The sequence below is a fragment of the Colletotrichum navitas genome (assembly GCF_030913465.1).
Source record: "Colletotrichum navitas strain CBS 125086 chromosome Unknown LY79scaffold_12, whole genome shotgun sequence".
Classification (NCBI taxonomy): Eukaryota; Fungi; Ascomycota; class Sordariomycetes; order Glomerellales; family Glomerellaceae; genus Colletotrichum; species Colletotrichum navitas.
Window position 1 is genome coordinate 152,588 of NW_026850558.1, and position 23,636 is coordinate 176,223.

At 53.9% G+C, this 23,636-nt stretch overlaps 4 protein-coding genes across 4 annotated transcripts; 1 reads left to right on the forward strand and 3 right to left on the reverse strand.

The window, feature by feature from the left end:
- Positions 1-880: 880 nt before the first annotated feature.
- LY79DRAFT_577338 (chitin synthase) lies at positions 881-6,543 on the forward strand (the record flags this gene model as incomplete). Its single annotated transcript, XM_060559872.1, has 2 exons — positions 881-1,191; positions 1,248-6,543. 2 exons carry the CDS (start codon positions 881-883, stop codon positions 6,541-6,543), a joined length of 5,607 nt encoding a protein of 1,868 aa, XP_060417183.1.
- Positions 6,544-6,948: 405 nt separating this feature from the next.
- On the reverse strand, positions 6,949-8,355 carry LY79DRAFT_667344 (glutathione S-transferase; the record flags this gene model as incomplete). Its single annotated transcript, XM_060563356.1, has 7 exons — positions 6,949-7,200; positions 7,265-7,289; positions 7,347-7,615; positions 7,682-7,902; positions 7,988-8,075; positions 8,129-8,287; positions 8,341-8,355. The coding sequence occupies 7 exons, from the start codon at positions 8,353-8,355 to the stop codon at positions 6,949-6,951; spliced, it is 1,029 nt and encodes a 342-aa protein (XP_060417184.1).
- A 412-nt stretch (positions 8,356-8,767) lies between these two features.
- On the reverse strand, positions 8,768-12,902 carry LY79DRAFT_544391 (ubiquitin-activating enzyme E1). The gene is made up of 4 exons (XM_060557112.1): positions 12,494-12,902; positions 11,991-12,367; positions 9,956-11,945; positions 8,768-9,908 (listed from the first exon to the last, which is right to left on the reverse strand). The coding sequence occupies exons 1-4, from the start codon at positions 12,497-12,499 to the stop codon at positions 9,165-9,167; spliced, it is 3,117 nt and encodes a 1,038-aa protein (XP_060417185.1). The 5' UTR covers positions 12,500-12,902; the 3' UTR covers positions 8,768-9,164.
- Positions 12,903-13,954: 1,052 nt separating this feature from the next.
- Positions 13,955-15,257, reverse strand: LY79DRAFT_544399 (FKBP-type peptidyl-prolyl cis-trans isomerase; the record flags this gene model as incomplete). Its single annotated transcript, XM_060557113.1, has 6 exons — positions 14,652-15,257; positions 14,475-14,539; positions 14,319-14,379; positions 14,198-14,218; positions 14,064-14,105; positions 13,955-13,982 (listed from the first exon to the last, which is right to left on the reverse strand). Exons 1-6 carry the CDS (start codon positions 14,774-14,776, stop codon positions 13,955-13,957), a joined length of 342 nt encoding a protein of 113 aa, XP_060417186.1. The 5' UTR covers positions 14,777-15,257.
- Positions 15,258-23,636: the final 8,379 nt, after the last annotated feature.

The window sequence follows — 23,636 nt, forward strand, 5'->3', positions numbered from 1 at the left end:
GAACAGGGCCTTGTCGACCGAGACCGTGAAAAGAAGAAAGGGGAGAAAAATCGAGAAGAAAGTCGGGCAGGGGTGCCGTCCGTCAGTCATTTCATCTTTCCCGATCGAGCCCCCCTTGAGGCGGCATCGAGTCTTAAGAATGGACCGAGGCCACACTACAAGGGACAGAGAGAGAGTATGTATACCGGTAGTGTACAGGTACGCCAGCAGCCTTCGAGAGTCGCGTAGAGTCTAGGGGATAATCCACAGTATGTGGGTTGTGCCGGTGGCACAGAGTTCGTATGGACTGCTGCTGCGTCTTATGTTCGTACCGCCCGCCGGACCGAGAAACGGGTGCGTGTAAAGAAAACAATCCCCTTTCCTGGTTACCACACTCTGCCTTCGCTCGCTGCCGCTGTCACACCCCCGTCACACCCACCCACTCTCTTGCCTGTGCCTCCCTTCCTTACTACAGAGGCGAAGAGTGAAAGAGAAAGAGCAGAAGTGTGAGAAGTCGAGACTGGCTTGACCTTGGAGAGCAATCGCTTCGTTCGTTCCGTGCATCAAGCTTCTTCCCACATTCAGCCTGCCATCCCCTATCGCTATCCCAAATCCTCACCTCGTTTTCTTCACTTTCTTGCCGCACACTCGTTTGCTTGTCTCGCAACTGTACATCGTCTTTCGTTTCGGGTTTCGACAACACCTTCCTGTTTACTCCCTTGCCGTCACGACTAATCCAATCACCTGAGATTCTATACACTCAGTCTTCTTTCTCCCCGACGAACCTCGACTAGTTCATCTTCGACTCAAGTCTCTCGCTCGACTCAACCCTGCCATTGATTGACTAAACAAACGCGTATCTGGAGCTCATCAAGCGAGAGCTGGCGGCGTCGTGCCCAACATGGCAATGAACCTGCCACCCATCGGTGGAAACGGCGGGGGCGCCCATACTCAACCTTCTCTACCCTCGTTACCCGCACATTCACAATCCGACACGCAGTTGACAGCACACCTGGCAAGTCGCTTCCATGTGTCGCTGCCAACCGCTCGCCTCTCATCCCACGCCCTCATCTCGCTCAACACATACACATCTTCCGCAAAGGGTCCCGATGGCGGCAAGGAGGGAAGCGCCATGGGCGGCGCTGAGGATATCGCAGACCGGGCTTGGATCAGATTGGGCCACAGATCTGAGAACCAGGCCGTTGTTTTCTTGTATGTTGCCGTCTGGAGCCGATGTATTGAATTCGCAATGCTAACCACGTGGATAGGGGTGAATCTGGCTCGGGAAAGTCGACTATCCGATCCCACCTCCTGACTGCGTTCCTCGGCAAATCGTCCACTCCGCTCTCTACCAAGGTTTCCCTAGCCGCCTACGTTTTTGATACCTTGACCACGACCAAGACCGCTACCACTCCCACAGCCTCAAAGGCTGGCTTGTTCTATGAGCTGCAATATGATACGGCCACTACGACCAATCCAGTCCTCATTGGTGCCAAGCTCCTCGACCACAGACTTGAGCGCAGCCGCATCACGGATATCCCGACCGGAGAGCGCAACTTCCACATTCTGTACTACCTGATGGCCGGCACAAGCGCGGCGGAGAAGTCCCATCTCGGTTTCGAGACGCCGGCAGGTGTCGCCCAGAAGAGATGGAAGTACCTGGGTCATCCCACTCAGCTCAAGGTGGGTATCAACGACGCCGAGGGCTTCCAGGTTTTCAAGAACGCCCTTAAGAAGCTTGAATTTCCTCGCAGCGAGATCGCCGAGATTTGCCAGATACTCGCCAGCATTCTGCACATCGGCCAGCTTGAGTTCGAGACTACATCCGATACGCAAGCCACCGGCGACGACAGCGGTGGCTTCTCTCACGAGGGCGGTCAGACCGTGACGGCTGTTAAGAATAAGGACGTTCTCGGCATCGTCGCCGCCTTCTTAGGCGTCGGTACCCAGGACCTGCAGACTACTCTGTCTTACAAGACGAAGATGATTCACAAGGAGCGGGTCACCATCATGCTGGACCCCGTTGGCGCCCGGTCGCACGCCAACGAGCTCGCCCGCACGCTCTACTCCCTCTTGGTTGCGTACATTGTGGAGTCCATCAACCAGAGAATCTGCGCTCCGGAGGAGAACGTTGCCAACACCATCTCCATCATTGACTTCCCCGGATTCGCCCAGCAAGCGGCCACCCATTCGACGCTGGATCAGCTGCTCAACAACGCTGCCTGCGAGGCGCTTTACAATCTAACTCTACAAAACTTCTTTGACCGCAAGGCAGATATGCTAGAGAACGAGGAGGTCAGTGTTGCGGCCACGAGCTACTTTGACAATTCAGACGCCGTCCGGGGCCTGCTTAAGCCTGGAAACGGCTTGCTCAGCATCCTGGATGACCAGACCCGGAGAAACCGCAGTGACCTGCAGTTCCTTGAGAGTCTTCGCAAGCGCTTCGAGGGCAAGAACCCAGCTATTACCCCCGGCTCGGCCAACACCAGACTCCCAGGTAGCAACTTCTATACCGAGAATACGGCCGCTTCGTTTACGGTCAAGCACTTTGCCGGTGAAGTTGATTATCCGGTTAAGGGCATTATTGAGGAGAACGGCGAGGTCATTTCTGGTGATCTGCTCAACATGATCAACTCTACCAAGAGCGAGTTCGTTGCTAGGCTGTTTGGCCAGGAAGCCCTGAAGACTGTCACCCACCCCAAGGAGCGGTCGACCGTCATGCAGGCAACCATTAGCTCCAAGCCCACGAGAGCGCCCAGTGTCATGTCCCGGAAGACCACCAGGACGGCTCGTGACCAACGTAGGATCCAGCAATACCATCAGCAGCAGGACGAGGCTTCTCAGGACGAGCTCGACAGGGTCAGCGAGGGTGCCTCACAATCCGGTAGTGGTTCCAAGCTGCAAGTCTCCGAGCAGGGCGCGTCAGGTCAGTTCCTCGCGTCTCTGGACAATGTCACCAAGTCTGTGGCGGACCCGAGTACCAACTCATACTTCGTGTTTTGCTTGAAGCCCAACGACAGACGCATAGCCAACCAGTTCGACAGCAAGTGCGTGCGCACCCAAGTGCAAACTTTCGGTATTGCCGAGATAAGCCAGCGCCTGCGTTCGGCCGACTTCAGTCTTTTCCTACCCTTCGGCGAGTTTTTGGGTCTCGCTGACTCGGATACGATCCTGGTCGGCACGGAGCGAGAACGCGTTGAGCTCGTTGTCGAAGACAAGCACTGGCCTAGCAATGAGGTCAGAATTGGCTCGACTGGTGTGTTCCTTAGCGAACGGTGCTGGATGGAGATTGCCCAGCTGTCAGACGGCGCATCTGCCACTGGACGCTATAACCTGCCGTCTGATGCTGGTGACGGCCTCACCCCCCAGGACACCCCCTTCGCCGCCTCCAAGGAGCGCCTGCTCTCCGCCGGCAATACCCCCCTCATGTACGGCGAGAAGGGCAAGAACGGCTACTTTGGTCCGGATGGCTCCGACGCCCGCTCAGAAGCCGGTGTGTCGGCGTTTGGTGGTGGCGACATGTTCAAGAACCTTGACACCAGAGAACAGATGGCGGAGCGCGGCAATGAGAAGAGCTTGGAGGAAGTCGAGGAGTTCAAGGACAGTCCTAGCCGTAAGCGCTGGGTCTTTATGGTCTACGTTATGACATGGTTTGTTCCGGACATTCTCATCCGCAAGATGGGCCGCATGCCTCGCAAGGATATTCGCGTGGCGTGGAGAGAGAAGCTAGCCATCAACATGTTGATCTGGCTGTTCTGTCTATTCGCAGCCTTCTTCATCGTCGTCTTCCCGAAGCTCATTTGTCCCACACAACACGTCTACAGTGCCGCGGAGTTGTCGTCGAATGACGGCAAGGGCTCTGACCCTGCCTACGTTGCGATCCGCGGTGTTGTCATCGACCTGGGCTCGTTCGCTCCTCGTCACTACCCTCCTTACGTCACAGTCAAGCAGCTGAAGAACTACGCCGGCAAGGATATTAGTTCACTGTTCCCAATTCAGGTCAGCGCTCTCTGCCAGGGCAAGGATGGCTCAGTTGACCCTCACGTCACACTGGACTACCGCAACACCAACCTCACGGGCTCTGCACAACTGACACCAATCGACCTGAACTTCAAGTATCATGACTTCCGCTACTTTACCAATGATAGCCGACCCGACTGGTACTACGAGCAAATGACGATGTTAAAGAACTTGTACATGAAGGGCACCGTCGGCTACTCGCCGCAGTATGTCAAGACGCTCGCCAACAAGCAGCAGAATATTCTTATTTTGGGTGGCCGCGTTTACGACATGACACAGTACTTGGCCGGTGGTAACAAGATGCAGGCCAAGGCCGGCGAGTCAGTTCCCGACGATCAGTCCTTGTCCAGGTTCATGGATAGCTCGGTCGAAGCTCTATTCCAGGGCAAGGCGGGCACCGATATCACGGAGCTATGGGATAACCTCTCTATGGATGCTGCCCTGAAGCAGCGCATGAAGACATGTCTCGACAACCTCTTTTATGTCGGCGACGTTGACACGCGTAACTCGGCCCGCTGTAAATTTGCCGAGTACCTTGTCCTTGTCGTTTCCATCATCTTGTGTGCCATTCTCGGCTTCAAGTTCTTGGCCGCGCTGCAGTTTGGGGGTAAGAACATGCCCGAGAACCTTGACAAGTTCGTCATGTGTCAAATTCCCGCATACACGGAAGATGAAGAGTCTCTCCGCCGTGCTATCGACTCTGCCGCCAGGATGCACTACGACGATAAACGCAAGCTACTTGTCGTTATCTGCGACGGCATGATTATTGGACAAGGCAACGATAAACCAACACCTCGCATTGTGCTCGACATTCTCGGTGTCTCTGACACTGTTGATCCCGAGCCTCTCAGCTTCGAATCACTCGGTGAAGGTCAGAAACAGCACAATATGGGCAAGGTGTACTCCGGCCTCTACGAGGTTCAGGGCCACATCGTGCCATTCCTTGTTGTTGTCAAGATCGGCAAACCGTCCGAGGTGTCCCGTCCTGGCAACCGTGGAAAGCGTGACTCTCAAATGATCATCATGCGCTTCCTCAACCGCGTACACTACAATCTGCCCATGAGCCCTCTTGAGCTCGAGATCTACCATCAAATCCGCAACATCATCGGTGTCAATCCCACCTTTTACGAATTTATGTTCCAGATCGATGCCGATACCGTTGTCGCTCCTGACTCCGCCACTCGCATGGTGTCCGCGTTCCTAAATGATACTCGCCTCATTGCCGTGTGCGGTGAGACCGCACTGACCAACGCCAAGGCATCGTTCATCACGATGATTCAGGTGTACGAATACTGGATCTCCCACAACTTAACCAAGGCTTTCGAGAGTCTATTCGGCAGCGTAACCTGCTTGCCCGGTTGTTTCTCAATGTACCGCATTCGCGCCGCCGAGAGTGGAAAGCCCCTTTTCGTCAGTCGCGAGGTCGTCGAGGCCTACGCGACGATCCGTGTAGATACTCTGCACATGAAGAACTTGCTTCACCTGGGTGAGGATCGATACCTGACGACACTTCTCCTCAAGTTCCACAACAAGTATAAGACCAAGTACACCAACAGAGCGCACGCCTGGACCATTGCACCTGACTCTTGGGCCGTCTTCCTCTCGCAGAGACGTCGCTGGATCAACTCGACCGTACACAACCTCATGGAGCTCATTCCCATGTCCCAGCTTTGTGGCTTTTGTTGCTTCTCTATGCGTTTCATCGTCTTTGTCGACTTGCTGTCCACAGTCGTACAACCTGTCGTTGTGGCCTACATCGTCTACCTTATCGTTATGGTCGTGCAGAACCCTACTGTTGTGCCCGTCACGGCCTTCATTATGCTCGGCGCCATCTACGGTCTGCAAGCCATCATCTTTATCCTCCGCCGCAAGTGGGAGATGATTGGCTGGATGATTCTGTATATCGTGGCCATCCCCGTCTTCAGTTTTGCTCTCCCGTTGTACTCGTTCTGGCACATGGACGACTTCAACTGGGGTAACACCCGTGTTATTGCCGGCGAGGCGGGTAAGAAGATTGTCATCTCCGACGAGGGCAAATTCGACCCCTCCGTCATTCCCAAGAAGAAGTGGGAGGAATATCAGGCCGAGCTCTGGGACGCCCAGACGAACAAGGAGGACGCTCGCTCCGAGGCTTCTGGTTATAGCTACGCCACCAAGGGCCAGGTCCCCGTCTCCGAGTACGGCTATCACAGCCGTCCGGGTTCCATCGCAGGCGGCTACGCGCCTCCTAGAGCCCCCGGCATGGGCTACGACCAACGCAACATGTCACGCATGTCCCTCGCGGCCTCGGAAATGGGTGGCAACCGCAACAGCCAATTTGGCGGTTCGCAGTTCTTCTCCCCCGAAGACATGGTGGGCCTGCCCAGTGACGACGCGCTACTGGCCGAGATCCGCGAGATTCTGCGGACTGCCGACCTGATGACGGTGACGAAGAAGGGCATCAAGCAGGAGCTCGAACGTCGTTTTGGTGTTCCTCTCGACGCCAAGCGGCAATATATCAACAGTGGTATGTCTTTGTGTCTTTACAGAACTGTGTTTTTTTGACTAACCTTACCCGTTTAGCGACGGAGGCGCTGCTGTCTGGCCAATTGTAAGCTCCAGCGGTTGGTGATCTTATAACTAATTTAATGCATTGTTCATTCTGGATTATGGGGACATCAAAAAGGGTTCATTTGCGATGCTGGGTTTGTGGATTTCCAAATGAGTCCGGGAAACATATTTCTTTGTCAATATACAGTGGTATCTATCATAATATTGGATGAAAGTCTCCCGATGAGAGCAGACCAGTCAGTTCTCGCGGTTTATTGTGTATTTTTTTCGCGCCCGATAAGGAACCTGTATAGTTGGGATTATTCGTCGTCACAAGTTCGGGGCGAGTGGAGACGAATAGACCGAGAGTTTGTCTTTATCAGTACAACCAGCACATGAACCATGATGTTTTGGTACGCTTCACAGCTTGATGCTGACGGCTGCGACCTCCTGGTCGAGCGGTAAGATGTCCGGCAGCGGCCCGACGGGAGTGACAGAAAATGGGTTGATCTGCGTGTGGCTCTTGGTGTAGTGCCACTTGATATGCTCAAACTGCGTCGTATCTTTGAAAGCTGGCACGTTCCAGTACAGGTTGCGCATCCATTTGTGGATGTAAGGGTACCCGGAGCGGATGTCGCGGATGTTGCATTTAAAGTGTTGCACGTAGACGGGCTTGAGAAAGGGGGGTGATTGTTAGCTTCCTCCTCCGGCTGCGATTTGAAGGGGAGACACTCACATCGAAACGGATGATTGTAACGAAGCTAGGGCAAGTCGGTCAGCATTCTTGATCATGAGGTTAGCGGGTTCATAATACTTACAGCCTGATGTCAGCCTCGGTGATGTCTCTGCCAAAGTAGTATGGTCCCTTGTCGTGGACGGACTTGAGGTGCGCCTCTGTCTTGTCCAGGGCTTCGAAGAGAGCGACGACGTTGCGCTCGTAAGCCTCCTGTGTCGTGGCGAAGCCTGACTTGTAAACACCGTTGTTGATCTTGTCATACGTCCACTCGTTTGCCTCGTCGATCTGGCTTCGCAGGGCCTCGGGGTAGAGATTGACCTGGCGGTACTTCTCATCGACGAGATCGTCGAACTAATCTCGTCAGCAGGAGCGGTTTTGAGGCCAGCAAGCATGTCGACGCATCGGGGTCGGGCTCACCTCGGTGTAGAGCATCCGGATGATCTCACTGCTCTCGTTGCTGACAATCGTCTGGAGTTTGGTATCGTAGAGCACCGGCACGGTGAAGCGGCCGTCGTATTTGGGCTCTGACTCAAAGTACAGGTCACGTAGGTGCGTATAACCCTCGTGGCCCGGGACCGGGTCAGGAACCACGTTGTCGCCGGGGATGTTCTTGTCATCCTCGGTGACGAAGCGCCATCCTAGTGATTGTCAGTGCTGCCGCGTTACGCGATCCAGACGGGAACACCCGATAGCAGCTGCTCCTAGGCCATCAAACATACGTACCATTCTCGCCGAGGTGCCAGTGGACGACCGAGTAACTGATGATGTCTTCGAGGCCCTTGAGCTTGCGGGTGATTAACGTCCGGCAGGCCTGTGGTTCAGTCAGCTCCAACCTCGTCGACCCTCGCAGCGGGGACAACTCACCCACGGACAGGCGTAGCTGACGTAGAGGTGGTAGCGGCCCTTCTCGGGTGTAAACTTTGCTCCCTGCTCGCGGGAGATCCAGTTACGGAACGAGCTCTGCTGGCGCTTGAACTCGCCTGACGTGTCGCCGGGCTTAACCCAGTCGGTGACTTTGCTGGCCTGGCTCACATGTCAACCCTGGGTGTCCACCACAATGGCCAGCTCGGCCGTACGGCACCACCCACCATTCTGATTTGTTGTTTCTGTATGAGACCGTTTGGCAGGGGAATGGGTGTGTATCGCGACACTTGGCTGCTAGCAGTGAAAGACGAGAGTACGCGGTTGGCCTGGATGCTTTGGGATGTTCTACAGAAACCCGTGAGGCGGATCAGGGCTCTAGTGGTCATGAGAACTGTGTGATACGAGGGGTGGCAGACAGGAAGCGGGGTGGACAAAGGAACTTATATATCGATTCATAGCAGACCTTGAACCCCTACGGTAACGTAACCAACGACGTGGACGGGATGGTTCCGGTTTCCGCGTGCAAGGCCATACAGTTCACCCAGCCAGTGAGCGATTCATTCGACAAACGTCAAATCTTGCTGAGCACAGCATTACCCAAGCCCACTGGTGAAAAATCGCTTCGAACCAATTGCAGCTTACAACTCGCTATTGCACACAGCTCCAAGCATTGCTAATGGTGACGTAAACCAGGCGTCCCAGGCGCACTTCCACGCTAAATCACCGCAGCATGGCGCTTACAAATGACCGCGCTAGTGGTATGGGGCCTAGTAACGGCGGTACGTACTCCATATGCTGGTCCCATCCTACTTACCTGCTTACTGCCTACTTAGATACGCAAGTGGGGATAGGTAAGTACCTATACAGAAGAGTTGGCCATCAAATCCCACGACGGTATGTAACTACCAAGACTTTCTATTTCGCGTTCCCACTTCCTATTGGCCTGACCACCGTTTCTGGTCATTCTAAACTTCTTGTCTCTCTAGCCCTCCCTGACTAGACAGCAGATACTAAATAATTTCATACATCATTCATCCTACGCCATCTTCATTTTGATGTACGGAACCTCAACATCCTCGCCGTCAACATCCTCGGCAACCATCTCAAAGATGACCTCCTTCTGATGGGCCGGTACCGGCTTCTTTGAAACTGTCTCGACCAGCTGGCTCAGCTTGAGGTTTTGGCGGTCCTTGAGCTTGGCCGGCGGGAAAAAGCTGGCATAGAGCAAGCTCACACCGGAACTGAGCATCGAGATGGTGAGACCTTGCTTCTCAAAGTGCTCCAGGAGCTCCTTGAGCGTGATGTCAGCCACCTCGAAGCGGTCCCAGATCTTATCCAGCTTGACGATGCCGTTGGGACCCTTGAATTCGACCTTGGGGCTGGCGATCGGCTCACTGAAGCCAAAGAAAGGTAGCGCCAGGTTGATGAAGCCGTTCTTGTACTGCTCCAAATCCTGCTTGCAGTCAATGACCTTGTACAATTCTAGAATCACCAGACCTGTGACGAGCGCCGTTGTCGTTGCAATGGCAGGGATGATCTTGCCGGCGATAAACTTGGTCTTGTGGCGGTCGGCCGGCTCAATCTTGTAGTTAGCGGCGCGCAAGTTGCTGCAGGCCGTGATGAAGTCGATGTGGTGGTTCGAGTCATCGTCCTTCTCAAAGTCAACGGGCTGCAGCTGGAAGCCTGCAAGTTCGTTAGGTGAAGGCAAGCTCGCAATCATTTTCTGCAATTCGTCGTTGTCGTCGAAGGAGCTAGCCTGGCCATCTTCGGCGTTGGGGTCCTACTTTTGTCAGCAGTATCAAAAGCCGTTGGGGTGGTTGTGCTTACAGGTTCGTTCTCATTGGCCTGGATCTTGACGCCCTCCGCAGGCGAGAAGTCCGGCACAATGACGTTCTCGAGCTCGCGCAGGTAAATATCCTTGGAAGTGCCAGGAGACTTGATGTTGTAGTTGAAGGCATGCAGGTTGGCGGCAGACACGATGAAAGCAAAGTGAGTGGGGTCGTTGGGGTTGAACTTGAGCGGTTCGGGGGCACGCTTGGGGCCGGACCAGAAGGGCGTGCCGCTGGACGTTACCGAGTCCTTAGGAAAGTTGTACAGCAGCTGCTGGATCTTGTTGTTGAATTCCTTCTCAAACAAAATCCGCGCCCACGCGATACAGTCCTCAAATGTCCGTGGGCGGTCGGTGGTGAGGTAGTCGCGGAGAGTCTCCAGCGTCAGCTTGGCACTGCCGCCCTGTTTCAACGTACTTTCGATATAGCCGGGCTGTGTCAGGTATAGGTTGACCGTCGAGGGAGACGTAATGAATAGGTTCTCAAACATGTGGTCCTTGGACCACGCGATAGTGTGCTCGATTTTGTTCGGGAAGCTCTTCACCGTGCACATCGGGAATTCCTTCTCAGGGGGGTCCTGCGACGACGAGTACGACTCAGTGAGGTGTGGGAGGACAACCTGCGTGTTGCCCTTGGTTCCGAGGGTGCCACTTTCGAGGAGAGGCTTACGGAAGAAGACGCAGCGCCGGTCAACGTACGTACGAGCCTCAACGTTGTCCAGCGCGTTGGTGACGCCGTCCAGGTCGTTCCAGAAGTCCTCGTTGAACGTCTCCTCCGTCTCGGGGCTGACACGGTCCTTGAGGCATACAATGTGGCCGTTAAGGTCGGGGTTCATCGCCTGAACTGCCTCGGCCGCACAGTCGCTCTTCATCTTGCCGACATCCTTGGGTCGAAACAGGAACTGACGGTTCAGGTTGCTCTTTTCAATCGAGTCCATGTCGGTGACGGTGATCTTGCCCTTAGGACCGGTACCGAGACCTATCATGGCCCAGTTCTTAAGCATCTCACAGCCAATGGCTCCAGCACCAACGAGAAACTGCCGAAGGTTGGCAATCTTTTCCTGGTATTCGCGGCCAAAGACAACAATCTGACCGTCGTATCTGCTACCCAAGGGCTTGCAGAGCTCGGCGGTGCGAGGCGTGCTGGTCGGGAGGGACTCGAGCGAGTCGAAGTACATCCACTGTTGGATAGGCTGAAACTTGCCAGACACGGCCTTAAGAACCTCCTGGGCTACAATGCCACCAAATAGAGCGGCCATGGGGTTCAAGTCACCCAGCGCCTGGTAGCTTAGCTCCTTAATCAACTTCTCATCGAACTCGACCTCCACACCCTCAGCCTTGGCAAAAGTCTCAGCCGAACGAAGAATAACGGTCGCATCGGCGTCGTCCAAGGGGTTGGGGAAGCGGCCCTGGCTCTCGACGAATGCGTGCAGGGCCTGGAAACCGAGGTGCAACTGCTGCGGGCGGTCGAACTTGGCAAAGTCTGACACGAGGAACTCAGGTTCCTTGATGGCGGCGGTGATGCTCTTGAAATTGATCTTCTTGGGCATCTTGACCTGCTGGTACAGGCCTCCGCGCTTGTACTGGCCGAGGCCGGAAACATCGCCGATCGAGAAAGTATATGGGCCCTTGACGGTAATCTTGCGGGGCTCGCCTCCGTTCAAACCCTCCATACCCTCAACTTCGGAAAAGGTAACATAATCGCCGTCCTCCAGGCCATGACGGGTCTCGTCGAGTGCCGACACGACACCCTCCTCGTCGATGCCCGCAACAATGCCGCTCAGGGGAGTCTCGCCGGTTGGGTCGATAACGGTGAAATCGTCGCCAAAGTCGCAGAATATCGAGCCGAACAACCCGAAAGTGTCCGCAGCCACAACGTAGATGCCCTTGGAGTGGCAGTAGTCACCGATGAGCATCTGAAGCCTCAGTGGCAGGCTGGTCAGGACTACGACTTGGTACTTATCGAATTGCGAAAGGTTCTCGCCCAAGCTGCGCTCGTCAGTTAAATTTCCAATACCAGAACGGGCAACCTACTTTGATGACTGGTGAACCTTGACCGGTGTGTATGCGTTCAGCTCAGCGACCCGCGGTGCCGTGACTTCGTCTCTCGGCTTGCCGACATCCTCGGGGTGGAGGAAAAACTGCGAAGACAAGTCGGCGAGAGCGACCAGGCCAGGGTCGTAGAGAGTCAGACTCTTGACACCGGCGAGAGCAATATTTTTTGCAATCTCAACACCCAAACCCTTGAGGCCAACGACGAGGATGTTGGAAGCGCCCATGCGCTTCATGGCCTCGTGACCCAGGACATAGAGCTGGCGACTGTAGAGGGACTCATCAATCTCGGTAAGACCCACGACGGAGTCATCGACCTGCATTCGGGTCACCAAATCGACCTCCGGAAGCTTCTTGTCCTATGCAGAGAAGGGCTATGTTAGCAACGTGATGCCAGTAGCTGGTGGTGATGCGTTGCCGGCACCTGCAGGGTACGCTTCCGTAGTCGGCGGCTCGAGGGGTGCGAGAGTGGACGGAAGACATACCGCCATGGTTTTTTTGTTGGGATCAGGTGTCTCCCCGTTGGAGAGTTTGCGCTTCCCCAGCTTGACGATGCTATTCGGGAAGGTTGATTGTTGTGACGTTGAAGGGGACACAGGCGGTGGGACGATCGAGCTCAACCCCACCAAACAGTGAAGTGTGCCGTGAGGAGTATGTTTGTGGGCGATTCGGAACGTAGAACCGGCAGTCGTTTGTGGGTTTGTCGTCAAGTAAGGTATTCTCTGCGTTTCAGGAAGTAGGGAAATGCACCAGGCAAACTCGTGTCACGTTGGATGTGGACGCAGATGGCAGAAAGAGCAGCCTCGTTGCGGTGATGTAGAGGTGGTCGTGGATCCCAGGTGTGGAGGTGTTGACGAGGGGCGGCAAGGAGTGCTAAGTGGACGGCCAGGCTTGTGAGCAGTGGCAGGCTACCTCACCAACTCACGTAATGCAGGCACTCCACTATTAGAAAGCTCCACTGAAAGCTCCACTGTGCTATTGCTAACAGTAAACACTTGCCCCTCACTACATTGGTCATCCGATGCCCTATAACCATTAAGTGCATTTCGGTACTGTGAACTTCTTTTTCCCACAAATTTTCGCCCGTATTGGAGTATACTCATGCCTCCACCGTTTTTCTGCACTGTACGAAGACGCTGCGTCATAGCTTATTTCTCCGGGTATCTACCGACTTCCATCACCGGCAGTCCTGTCCGGTGTTGAGCTGGGCATCGCGAGAGACCCAGCCTACAGCCAGCGTGGTGATGTGGCTTTATGGGCAGCTTTCTGATGTTCAGAGCTAGTACATGTGGAATGGGACGTTGGCAGTAGGTAGGAAGATTTGTTTTATTGTTTGTGATCAGGAGAAGTTTAGAGCTTAGCTTTTCTTCACAGATTGAACCTTTACAAAGAACCCGAAGTAATTCACCTGGCACGCTAACTGATCAGAAAAGAGCCAAACACACTTCAGCCCATGATTTTCTACATGTGGTTCAAGTAGGCCTAGTACGTGAAAGAGATATCGTGTGGGCAATAATGTCAAACGCTGGCTGAGGGTATGCAGCAGGTAGTGTCGTACATTAAGACACATCGCCGAAGCAAGGAGTCAATTACTGACAGGACGATGGCGATATTTGCCCCAACCTCTTAACAGCATGATATTGGTCTTGAGACGTTGCGATTCACCAGTACCGTATGTCATGCAGGGTGGGCTATAGGAGCATCTGGATCTGTCCATGAGTTGCGGATAGCCATGTTGGACCCTGTGACTGCTGTTAAACACAGAGCGGGCAGAGAATCTGCGGCAGAAGAGGTGGTTTCATTGAGTTTGATATATCCAGTTCATCTGAAAAATCATGTGATCAAGCTGTCTGGCTTGGCTGCTTATCTGGCAACCCCAAGACAACCTTCCCATGCCTTCCTCACACCCAGCCTCTAATCTCTAGCTCATTATCCGACCTTGACATTTATTTGACGCTCTTGAGGTGGACATCGCTGTTGAGATTGTTAGCGGTTACCCGCAAATTGTACGAGAACAAAAGAAAATGGCACAGGTTGGCTGATTGGGGCACTAACAAGATGAGGTCAGCATTGGGGGGGATGTGACCGGTGAAGCCGCTAGATGGAAATGGTCAGCATTGATCGTGAGCAAAGCAACAGCAACAGCCTCAGAGTCCAGGTTGCTGTAGCTATGGTTGAGAGCTGCTTACCGCTCGCCATAGGCGTAGTCACTGGGGGGCAGATCGTTAGTAAGAGCAGAACATGTCGGGTGCTAGTGCAAACTGCGCTACCCGATACCAGAGCTCGGTCGGCAAAGGGAGGTCTTCTTACCTGGTGATGTCAAGGGTGGCCTTCTCGCCAACCTTCATCTGGGTGACACCCTCGTCCCAGCCTGCAAAGTATCAATCAGCCCAAAGCTATGAAACCTGGGGAACGCAAAGTGGTATGGATCTGATGTGGTTGTAGGGAGTCAAAGGCCAGACATACCCTTGATGACCTGGCCGACACCGATGCGGGTGACGAAGTCGCCACGGCCGACGGAAGAGTCGAACCTGCGATCCACATGACTCATTAGCATTCTGTTAACCTTTCCATCGTGCAGAAGCCACCGCAAATCGAGCAAGAAAGAAACAGGAGGGGTAGTAGGCCAGGCAGGATGCATACTTGCTGCCCTTCTGGTCGGGCTTGGAGGTGTCCTTGAGGTAGCCGGTGTACTCAATGGTGACGGTCTGGCCAGGTTGGGGGATGGCGCCGGAGCCCTCGGAGTGAGTAGTCTTGGTAACACCCATTTTGCTGTTGGTTGTCTCGTTTAGTTTTTGGTGGTTGGGGTTTGCGTGGGCTGCAAGGTGGAAGTGGGAGAATAAGAAAGAGAAAGAGGAAGCTGGAGCTACGCCTTTAAGACAAATGGTAGTTTAGTTGGTAAGAGGGAAGTGGGGTTATGGAGGGGTAAATTCGCGGAAGGGGGAGCTGATGCAAAAGGGTCATGGCGGGACAGCAACCTTGCGCTTTAGATACCTAGGAAGTCGAGGGTCAATTGACGGCAGGAACAGCAAAGGTGAAAAGGCATGTACACCATCCCGCTTGACCTTGACTGCCAGGGCCGTCCGCAACAGGGGATGTTAAACCAATACGATAGCTGAGGTGGTCGAATCGCACGCAAACCGCATTCTCTGCTCCGAGGTACACAGGCAGCTTCTGTCGACTCAGGCTGAAAGTGTCATCCCGCACCGATTGCACGGAAAAGTACTTGCCTATCAAGTACCCTCACCCTGTGCCCCCAAAAAGGGTTGTGGATAACCCCAACACCGACAAGATCTGCCGGTACCTGAGGAGACAGAGGGTGCAAGTCCTATTCCACGTGCTTCCCGCCAAAGCATCATGAGCACATACTATTAATCAGCGGGGAGCGTCTCAATTTCTGATTTAGCCTCCCCAGCCCTCTACTTTGCCTAACTTCCTGAGGAGGCATTTCTCGAGCGTCCTGACAGACTACAGACATGGGATCAGCTTTGTAAGCTTCAGCAATATTCTTCTGTATGATGTCGGGGAAACCCTGGGCTTGTGTCCTTATTTCGCCCATTAGGAAGTTGGCACCCCGTCGAAAGAATACCGGTTGGGACTGTGGCTCCAGTGTTGCAGTCAATAAGGTCCAGCGGCACGCATGCTGCACGTCCACACAATCCTACGTAAGTGTGTGAGTGGCTTTTCCGGACTCCCTCGCTTTGGGATATACGTACCTCACTGTGGAGAATTAGGCCTATCCGTTTGATCTTGCGTTGTGCCCGTCGTTGGAAACTCGGCGCCAGGTGCGGGCCTCGCCGCTGCGCTCCACCGGGTTGCCGACTTCCACAAAACGGCCATCTCCGTCGCCGTCGCCTAGCCCTTCCACCACTTTTCCCCTGGCGGAACTTGAAGTACGACTCGAGAACCTAGGTTCGTAGGTGCAGAGTAGCGTCAATTACGTAGTTGTAGGTATGTCGGTAACCCGGAGAAAACGAGGATCCATTACTTCCCGAATATCAACGCTTCAACCGCTGCCGACGACGCTACTGACCATGTCACCAAAGACCCTACGCCCTCACCTTGGAGCGGAAGTTGACCACGTAGCTACCTGAACGAACCACCAGACCTCGTCGACAACAGATTCACCACCTATTCTGGTACTTCGGCCGTTCTGTTGGCCGACCCCGCCAGCCACCGAAGATAGCCGTGTCGACAATGTGATAGGAAGACAGAGTCGACAAGAGAATATAAAAATATACACATCCCCACCGTCTCGGTCAACCCTCCAATCTCCGTCGTGAGAAATGGCAAGGCCCTAAAGGAATATGGCAAAATGCCAAGATAATATGTGCAATCACCCCCGCCGCGGCTTTCCTGGAAATATCTTTAGATTGTCAGTCAGAATACCTACGATGTGACTGCTCATGTTCATTGTCCACCTGCGTATGCATCCTCGCGGAATGCCCACCACAATCTCAGATGATTGCGACGAAGCCCGTCATTATCCTCGTCAGTCCGCAAGTCCATACTAGCTAGCCCCTGGGGGGTAGCCTGCGGAATTTGGAATTGTCATAAAGTGAGTCTCGGCCATCTGTTCCAAGAAACGCGGCAAGGTATGTCCTCGCATTGCAGCGCGTTTCTCATGGCCTGTCCAAGGCGGCAGAACCTCGCCAGAGAGAGTATTCGGAGGTCTTACGATGCATGAACGATACCGAACGCTTCAGCTAGGGCAGACAGGCCACGCGTTAGGTGCTCATTCATTGTATCGCCCATTGGTGCCATGATCGAGTAGTCTTGGCCGATGAAGAGCATTTGCCCCGGAAAGATGGGGTTTCAAGCTATGGCTGCAGACCCGGATGCCATTCAGACAAATGAATGGTCTGCCGGTTGTGTCAATAAACTCTTCTTGCCTGGCCATGTGAGGACTGAGAAGCATATCGGCTGACGGTCAAGTGTGAAGACAACCGAAGACCAAGACTGCCACACTTGCGACGCAGAGTTTGAAGCGGCCACCGGAATATCAACGGCCATCTCCTTCGGTATATGAGACGGTGCAACATCAACCTAAGCAGAGTTGGCTGGTTGCTACTAAGGGTCGAGCCATGTTCCCGTATTTTGACATAGTTGAACGCTATGCAGCCGCATGAAGCGTCAAAGGTTTACTCGAAACTTGGGTATCAGATCCAAACACAGGGAACAAGCGAGACCTGTATCGACAACCGGGGAGTACCCGCCAAGCCTTGCTCTAAATCATTCACGGCCCAGGAAGCGTGTCCTGGGCTGAATGGCATCGGACGTCACCCATGGGGAACTGGCGGGTCTACCGCTAAAAGCCTCCCGTGTCCTCCCTCCCTCCCTGGTGAGACCGGCAGAGAGGTGCCGGCTCGCCAGTTTGGAATCACCTGCTAAAACTGACACGTAGCTGGCTGGGTGTAAAACGAAATCATCACCGGCTTGCAGAAAGCGCCGGCAAGCCCGTGCTTGGAGGTATGCATTTGAGAGCCGATCGCTGAACGAAGAGCCGCAGAAGAAAAAATGTATGACACGGCGAGCTGGGAAGACGTTGCAAATAAACGAGGGTGGGGACACATGGCTGCATCATCAATTCCAGCATTTCAATTACGTGAGTTAGTATGGTGGCCAAAAGGGACGGAATATCATCGTTCACCGTGAGCAATGTATCGGTAAGACGACCAGGAGTGTTCATACATCCCAAACATGTCATCTGAATCCATATAAGCCATGGGACGGCTCCGGGGTATTCAAAGAACAATCACATGTGGGATGAAGACGAGGCGAAGCATCAGTCCTGGCCACGCAGAGGGAAGGCCTGCACCGACATATTAGACCTGTTTTGGTGTAGTTCAGACCATACCTGGGTTTTGTCTGGATTGCTCGCAGCTCCACGAATCAACATTCGATTCACTCGATACTAGAGACAGTGCCAAACATTGAAGATCATAATATAGCAGATGTACCGAAACTTGCCCGCTTGGAACGGAAGACACTGGTCGCCAACGTGAAGGGGCGGGTGATGGAACGACCGATCGACAGGTAAACAATCCAGTCACCGCGCCGGAGCGACGGGGGACCGGGTTCATCAGCAACCCCCAACACGTGTTGAAACGCCTTGCAAAAAATGAGTGAAAATAAGATAAAATAAAAGAAATGTTGCGACGGATCCGTGGGTGACTCGTTCAGCTATCTAACCCGTGCAGGATGTTTACAGAGTTTCAGTGTGGGAAGCCCACATTCTCAGGTGCAGCAAAGCCTCATGAGCCTAGCCGCACGCGCCGCACAGAGCGGGAGGCACTGGGTAGCCACGCGCCAGAAAAAGGGGGGGCTGAGAGAAGGAAGCGATTTCGAAGCAAGACAGAATGTTTGGGTGACCGAGACGCTTACGCCGAGCTCGGGTCATGGCATCTCCCTGACAGCGCCAGAAATTGAAATACGTCACTCAAAGGCATGAAGCTTTCTAGAGATGACACCTCATTCAGATAATGATACACTACCCCCTTCGACGTGTATCAGTCAACGGACCACGCCCAGGCTGTACGTTGAGCCGTCTCCCGCGCCGACGATGGCGCATGTCTCGGTGCCATTTGACCTAGTTTACGGAGTAGAGCGCCTCGGTATCCATGGTGACACACGAACCCATTTATGGTCCCCATTTATGGGTAGCTCAAGGGGTAGGAGAGGGCACAATAGCTATTGTTTGGACGGCAGAGCCTTGGCCATGAGGGCTCGGGGCTGGTCTGGAAGCCGTCGAGGTGCCACCGTAAAGCACAATTCAATCAGGCCAACATCGCAAAAAAGAGACATGATTTGGCCGAAAGCCACTAGTTGACCGGTTTCCTAGTCGATGGGTACTGGAACAGTGGCTGGCACGCTGCTGACACCGCCGGCCTGGGCTTGATGATGTGATGCGACATAGCATGAGACGGACCGGACGGCAAAGACTGCGACAGGAGAGCAGTGAGCCAGACCTAAACAGCCTCGAATCTGTTGTGTATCCAGGAGCCGTTCCACGGTCCCGCATTCCTTCTCGCAGGGCATCGACTCGCGTCGTGGGATTCGACTACGCTGCGGATCACGGACACGGTCCTGTATCCTTAGGGGGAAGGAGGTATGAGAGCTCGCGCTGAGCCGAGCTGCGAAAAGTCATGTATGTGTAGGTTGAGTTCCACAAACAAGTGAAGGATTCGTGTGGTGTCACGGTTGTTTATGAGATGGATTGAGCGACAACCAAGACATAGAAGATGGCTTGGAGGCAAGGAGATCGTTAGCCACGGCCCACAAGGGGTGTGCCCACTTGTGCCGATAACTCATCTCTTGGTTGACGTCCGGGTGTTTCTGTGGTTGAAGCAACGAGTCGCGCGTTCAACTCGCGTGAGAGCGGACAATCTCCAGGCCTGGCGCGGATTGCGATTCATTAAAGCAATGCCGCTGGGGTGAAGGAACCCGCTGAGAGAGCACCGCACGTGGTAAGACGTGGACGCAAGGTCATCCACGGTCATGGATCAGAACGGGCGAGACCGGTTGCTGGACCTTTAGCCCTCTCCGTGTGTTCAGGTCCGAGATCTTGCCCACAGTACAAAAAAGTCCAGGCCCTGGACGACGAGTGGCTACTCCACTTGACGAGTCGTGAGAGTAATACTGACGGCATCCGAATGGTACGTGCAATATAAGTTGGCAGTTCGCCGACTACCCTGAGACTCATACAGTGTATTCTTTGTGGACGATGAGAGGCTTTTGTACATTTTCATGCTCGAGCTGTCTTAGGAAAGTTGGTCGGTCCCCAGCACATCGGCCAGAGTGCATTCATTGCCTTGGTAAGTAGTGTAACTCGACGTCCAGATCTCGTGGTCCGCATTGGGTGCGTTCTGATTAAAGGCCTAAGCCCGGAGGCTCATGGGGCACTCGAGACAGGCTAAGGCGACTGGCATCGGCTCCCATTGGGCATGTGTTCTGAGCCATCCACAACGTCGCATGGGAAGAGAGCAGGGATGGCAAAGACGGGATCGGGACGAGAGCAACAACACACTCCAGCTTTGACCCTGTCCAAGAAACGGTACGAGCACCGTGGGTAGGAGGTACACGTACGTGTCTTGTACCTGCTTTGTGCATTTGCCAAGTCGGAGTCTTTGGTCGCCCAATCGCTTGTTGTAGGGGTTTGGGTGGGTGCTATGCACACGGCGCGTGTTGTCGACCCATTCTGTGGGTGTTAACCAGAGAGGATGTCTAATGGGAGTTCTCGATTGCCGCTATTATTGACATCCACTATGTAAGTAAGGGTTGACGACTGAACGGTCGTAAAGGCCCTGAGACCGTGTCCACATACCTAGCACACGCAACCATGTGGATTTGGCGACTGAGGGGTGTGAAGGGTGACAGCATTATTGATTTGACTGCAGGCTGGCGGGCGACCTAGGCACATCAATTCCCGAGGACGGCAGGTAGTAATCCATTGTGCTCACCAACGTCACACGTGAACTTGGGTCCAGGCTGCGAATTGCACCGCCGGCATCTGTATGGACACTCGATAGCATAATGGGTATTAAGCCCCAGAATGCCGAAGACATCGGAGGGGGCTGCCCGACGAGAGCCGAAAGGGTAGTACGCAAGCAAGGTAGCTCGCTGGCTACCTTGCTCCAGAGTCGTGAGTAGCGAAGGGCTCTTGTTGCGACGCTGGAACGTACACTATTATGTAGTCACCGGACCTTGGGAGATGCAGAGTGGAGGACAATGAGCGACGAGGGATTTCCACAAGAGGAGTTGCAGCATGGCAGATTGCCTCCGATTATCATTTCGTCCTAGTCAGGTCTTCCATGCTTTGCACGCTTCACCATGCTGTCGTAGGTAATGATCAACAACGGCAAAGTTCTGGCCTGCACCTACTTACACTTACGGGTACACTACAGTCACTGCTGTGTTGTGCGCAAGAGGGAAGCAAAAGAGGGGGCGGGCTGGTGCTGGTTGGAGGTTGCAACCATTGTTTGTGGTCATGGAGGAGGAGGAGGAGGAGGGCTGTGTTTTTCGGAGTGCGGCCGGTGCGCGCATACACTAGCGCACAATTTGTGCAGAACGTAGCATAACGGAAGAAGATCACGTATCTCAAGCACTGAAAGGGGAGATCCTTATGCAAAGCCTGGAGAAGGAGACTCCGTACAGTGTACAATAGATATCCATACAGCACGATCTTACCTACTGCCGTCATCGTGGAGGACACGCTCCATTGAACATAGGTACTGCTAGTACGAAGTACATTCCGAGGTGACCCGCATTTCTGCAGGGATCAGACGGCGTGAAATTGCCCGTAGCGTTGCTTCTTCGAGATTCGGCCAATGGTTCTGGCTCGCTTGCCAGATCCTCCCCTGTTTCTCGGTTCACTCAATCCTCGAAGGAAGGGGCGACAAGCCCCGACAGACGAACACGCGAGTGGGGAGGAGCTGGCAGGCACATGTACCGAGACTTGCTTCTTGGTTGAAATCAATGCGCTCGATAGGTACCCAAGCAGTAGAACTGGTCTTATGATGCCTGGACATCCCCGCTTCGTCCTGCCCCATCTCACATCATCTAAACGATACAGTACGTAACTAACTACCTTGGGCTCCACGAGTTTGCCCACCAGCATCTGCACCGTTGCCCATTCCCAGAACCCCAGTCCATGCCCCGAAAAAGTCAAGCCTTTCTCCGGGTTGCCTGTCTCTGCCGCTCAGCATCTTTCGCGGTACCTCGCTTTGCCAATCCGCCTCTTTGACATGTCACGAGTACACCGTACTGCGCTGGGCATCTCGCCCAAGGACCAGTGTCTGTCTACCGGCCAACTACGCCAGGCCCCTTCTCTGCACATACAGCACACCAGCTCCAATCACTCTTTGGGACCCGTCTGATGACTGGCGCGCAACCACAGCGTTCCTGCTAAACGCTGCCGTCAGGTATCCGATCTTGGATTGGCTAGCAGGCACTAGGGCTCCCAGGCTACCCCTGGTCGCTGATAGAACTGAGGGCCGGCCTTCTTTAGCTAGTGTACCTGCGCGCTACTGAGAAAGCAAGGGGTCCCAGGCGAAGGACACGGACACGACGCAGCGTGCCATGGGCAGAGGTCACTGCCACAACGGTAAAGTGACCTGAACGGTAGACCATGACCAGAACAGCAATGTCATTTCATGCCTTTCCACCCGTCCCACCGCAAACGCCCGATGTAGCAAAGGGCGCGCAGGGGATTAAAGACTAAAAAATAAAATAAAAAAAAGTCGCAGAATGGATTAACCCGGGCCATCTACACTAGGGTGACTGCCGCCCAGTGCTATGGTCGACTGCCGGTGAGAGCTGATGCTTGGGCCCTCCCCTCTATCGTGTATGGCGCCGTAGTATCGGAAAGCATGCTGCACGTACCTACCTACCTTAACACACCGTGCACTCCTGGGCTCAGTATTAGCCACTTATACTGCTCTTTTTTTTTTTTTTTTTTTTTTTTTTTTTTTTTTTTTTTGCACGCATGTCTTGCTGCGTGCCTGTGTGAAGTTGGCTTGCTGGACGGCCCGTCGGCTCAACTAGAAAAAGAAGACAGAATTATGCGAGTGTCTGCGTGTCTTGCTCCAGCCTCCTGCAAGGTTCGGAGAGGGAGACCCCGAACCGGTCACGCTGGCTTGCCGGCTTTTGCTTGTAATGGTACCCTTCAGCCTGACCATCATCTACAGGGCTCGTTCGACCAGTTGACACGTCATCCCGTGGTGTGAAAGCTCAAGCTCAAATCCAAGCTCGAGATCAAGCTCAAGCTCAAGCTTAAGCTCGGATTACGACGAGTTGGCCGACACACACCGTCTTCCATTTCGTCTCAAGGTTAATAGTTACTGTCCGTTCAGCATAACCTAAACGCTGATTTGCATCTGCCACGCTTAGGTTGGGATGTGAAAAAAGCTGCGCAGAGTTGAGATGGTCACTTCGCTGCGACTGTCATCGCTTTCGTCGACCAGATAGCCACGGCCACGACGCTCATGCGTGTTACAATGACCATCTATACCAGAACCGCCGTTCCGTCTGTAGCTGGGATCATCGTCGCAGGCGAGGCTGATACGAAAAGGGATAAGTTTGTAATGCTCCCCATGTTAGCTGCTTGGGGTACTGGCTGGGCCTGGGTGCGAGTCTGTACTACGTGTGATGGGTAAGTAAAAACTCCCTAACAGGTAGTGTGGAGTTGTGACCCACGTACGCGAGACTCTCACTGGCCAGAATTATGATGGATGTGCACAAGAACCTCAAAGTACCGTCGCTGAGGTAATCAGAAAAGCACGGCCATATTTACCTGACGAGGGGGTTAAACTTTGGCCCGATACCATAGTACACGATTTCCTGTGCCGAGTCGAGTTGCGTAATCGTTGTGCTGCATTAGCCGTCTGTCTCGGCCATTACGCATCCTTTGTATCCATACCGCACCGAGGAACCCAGCGGCGTTCTGGAGTGGTAGAAATGGATGTGGTAGATAATAGGAGGAGGTACTTACTCATGGTGCCTTGGATTGGGATGGGAATCATTATGTTATCCACATTTGCCAACTCGGCCTTGGCTCACCTGCAGGGCTTTATGACTATAATATGCACGTATACACACTAATCAGCTGGTGCCCCGGGTAAAATAAGATAA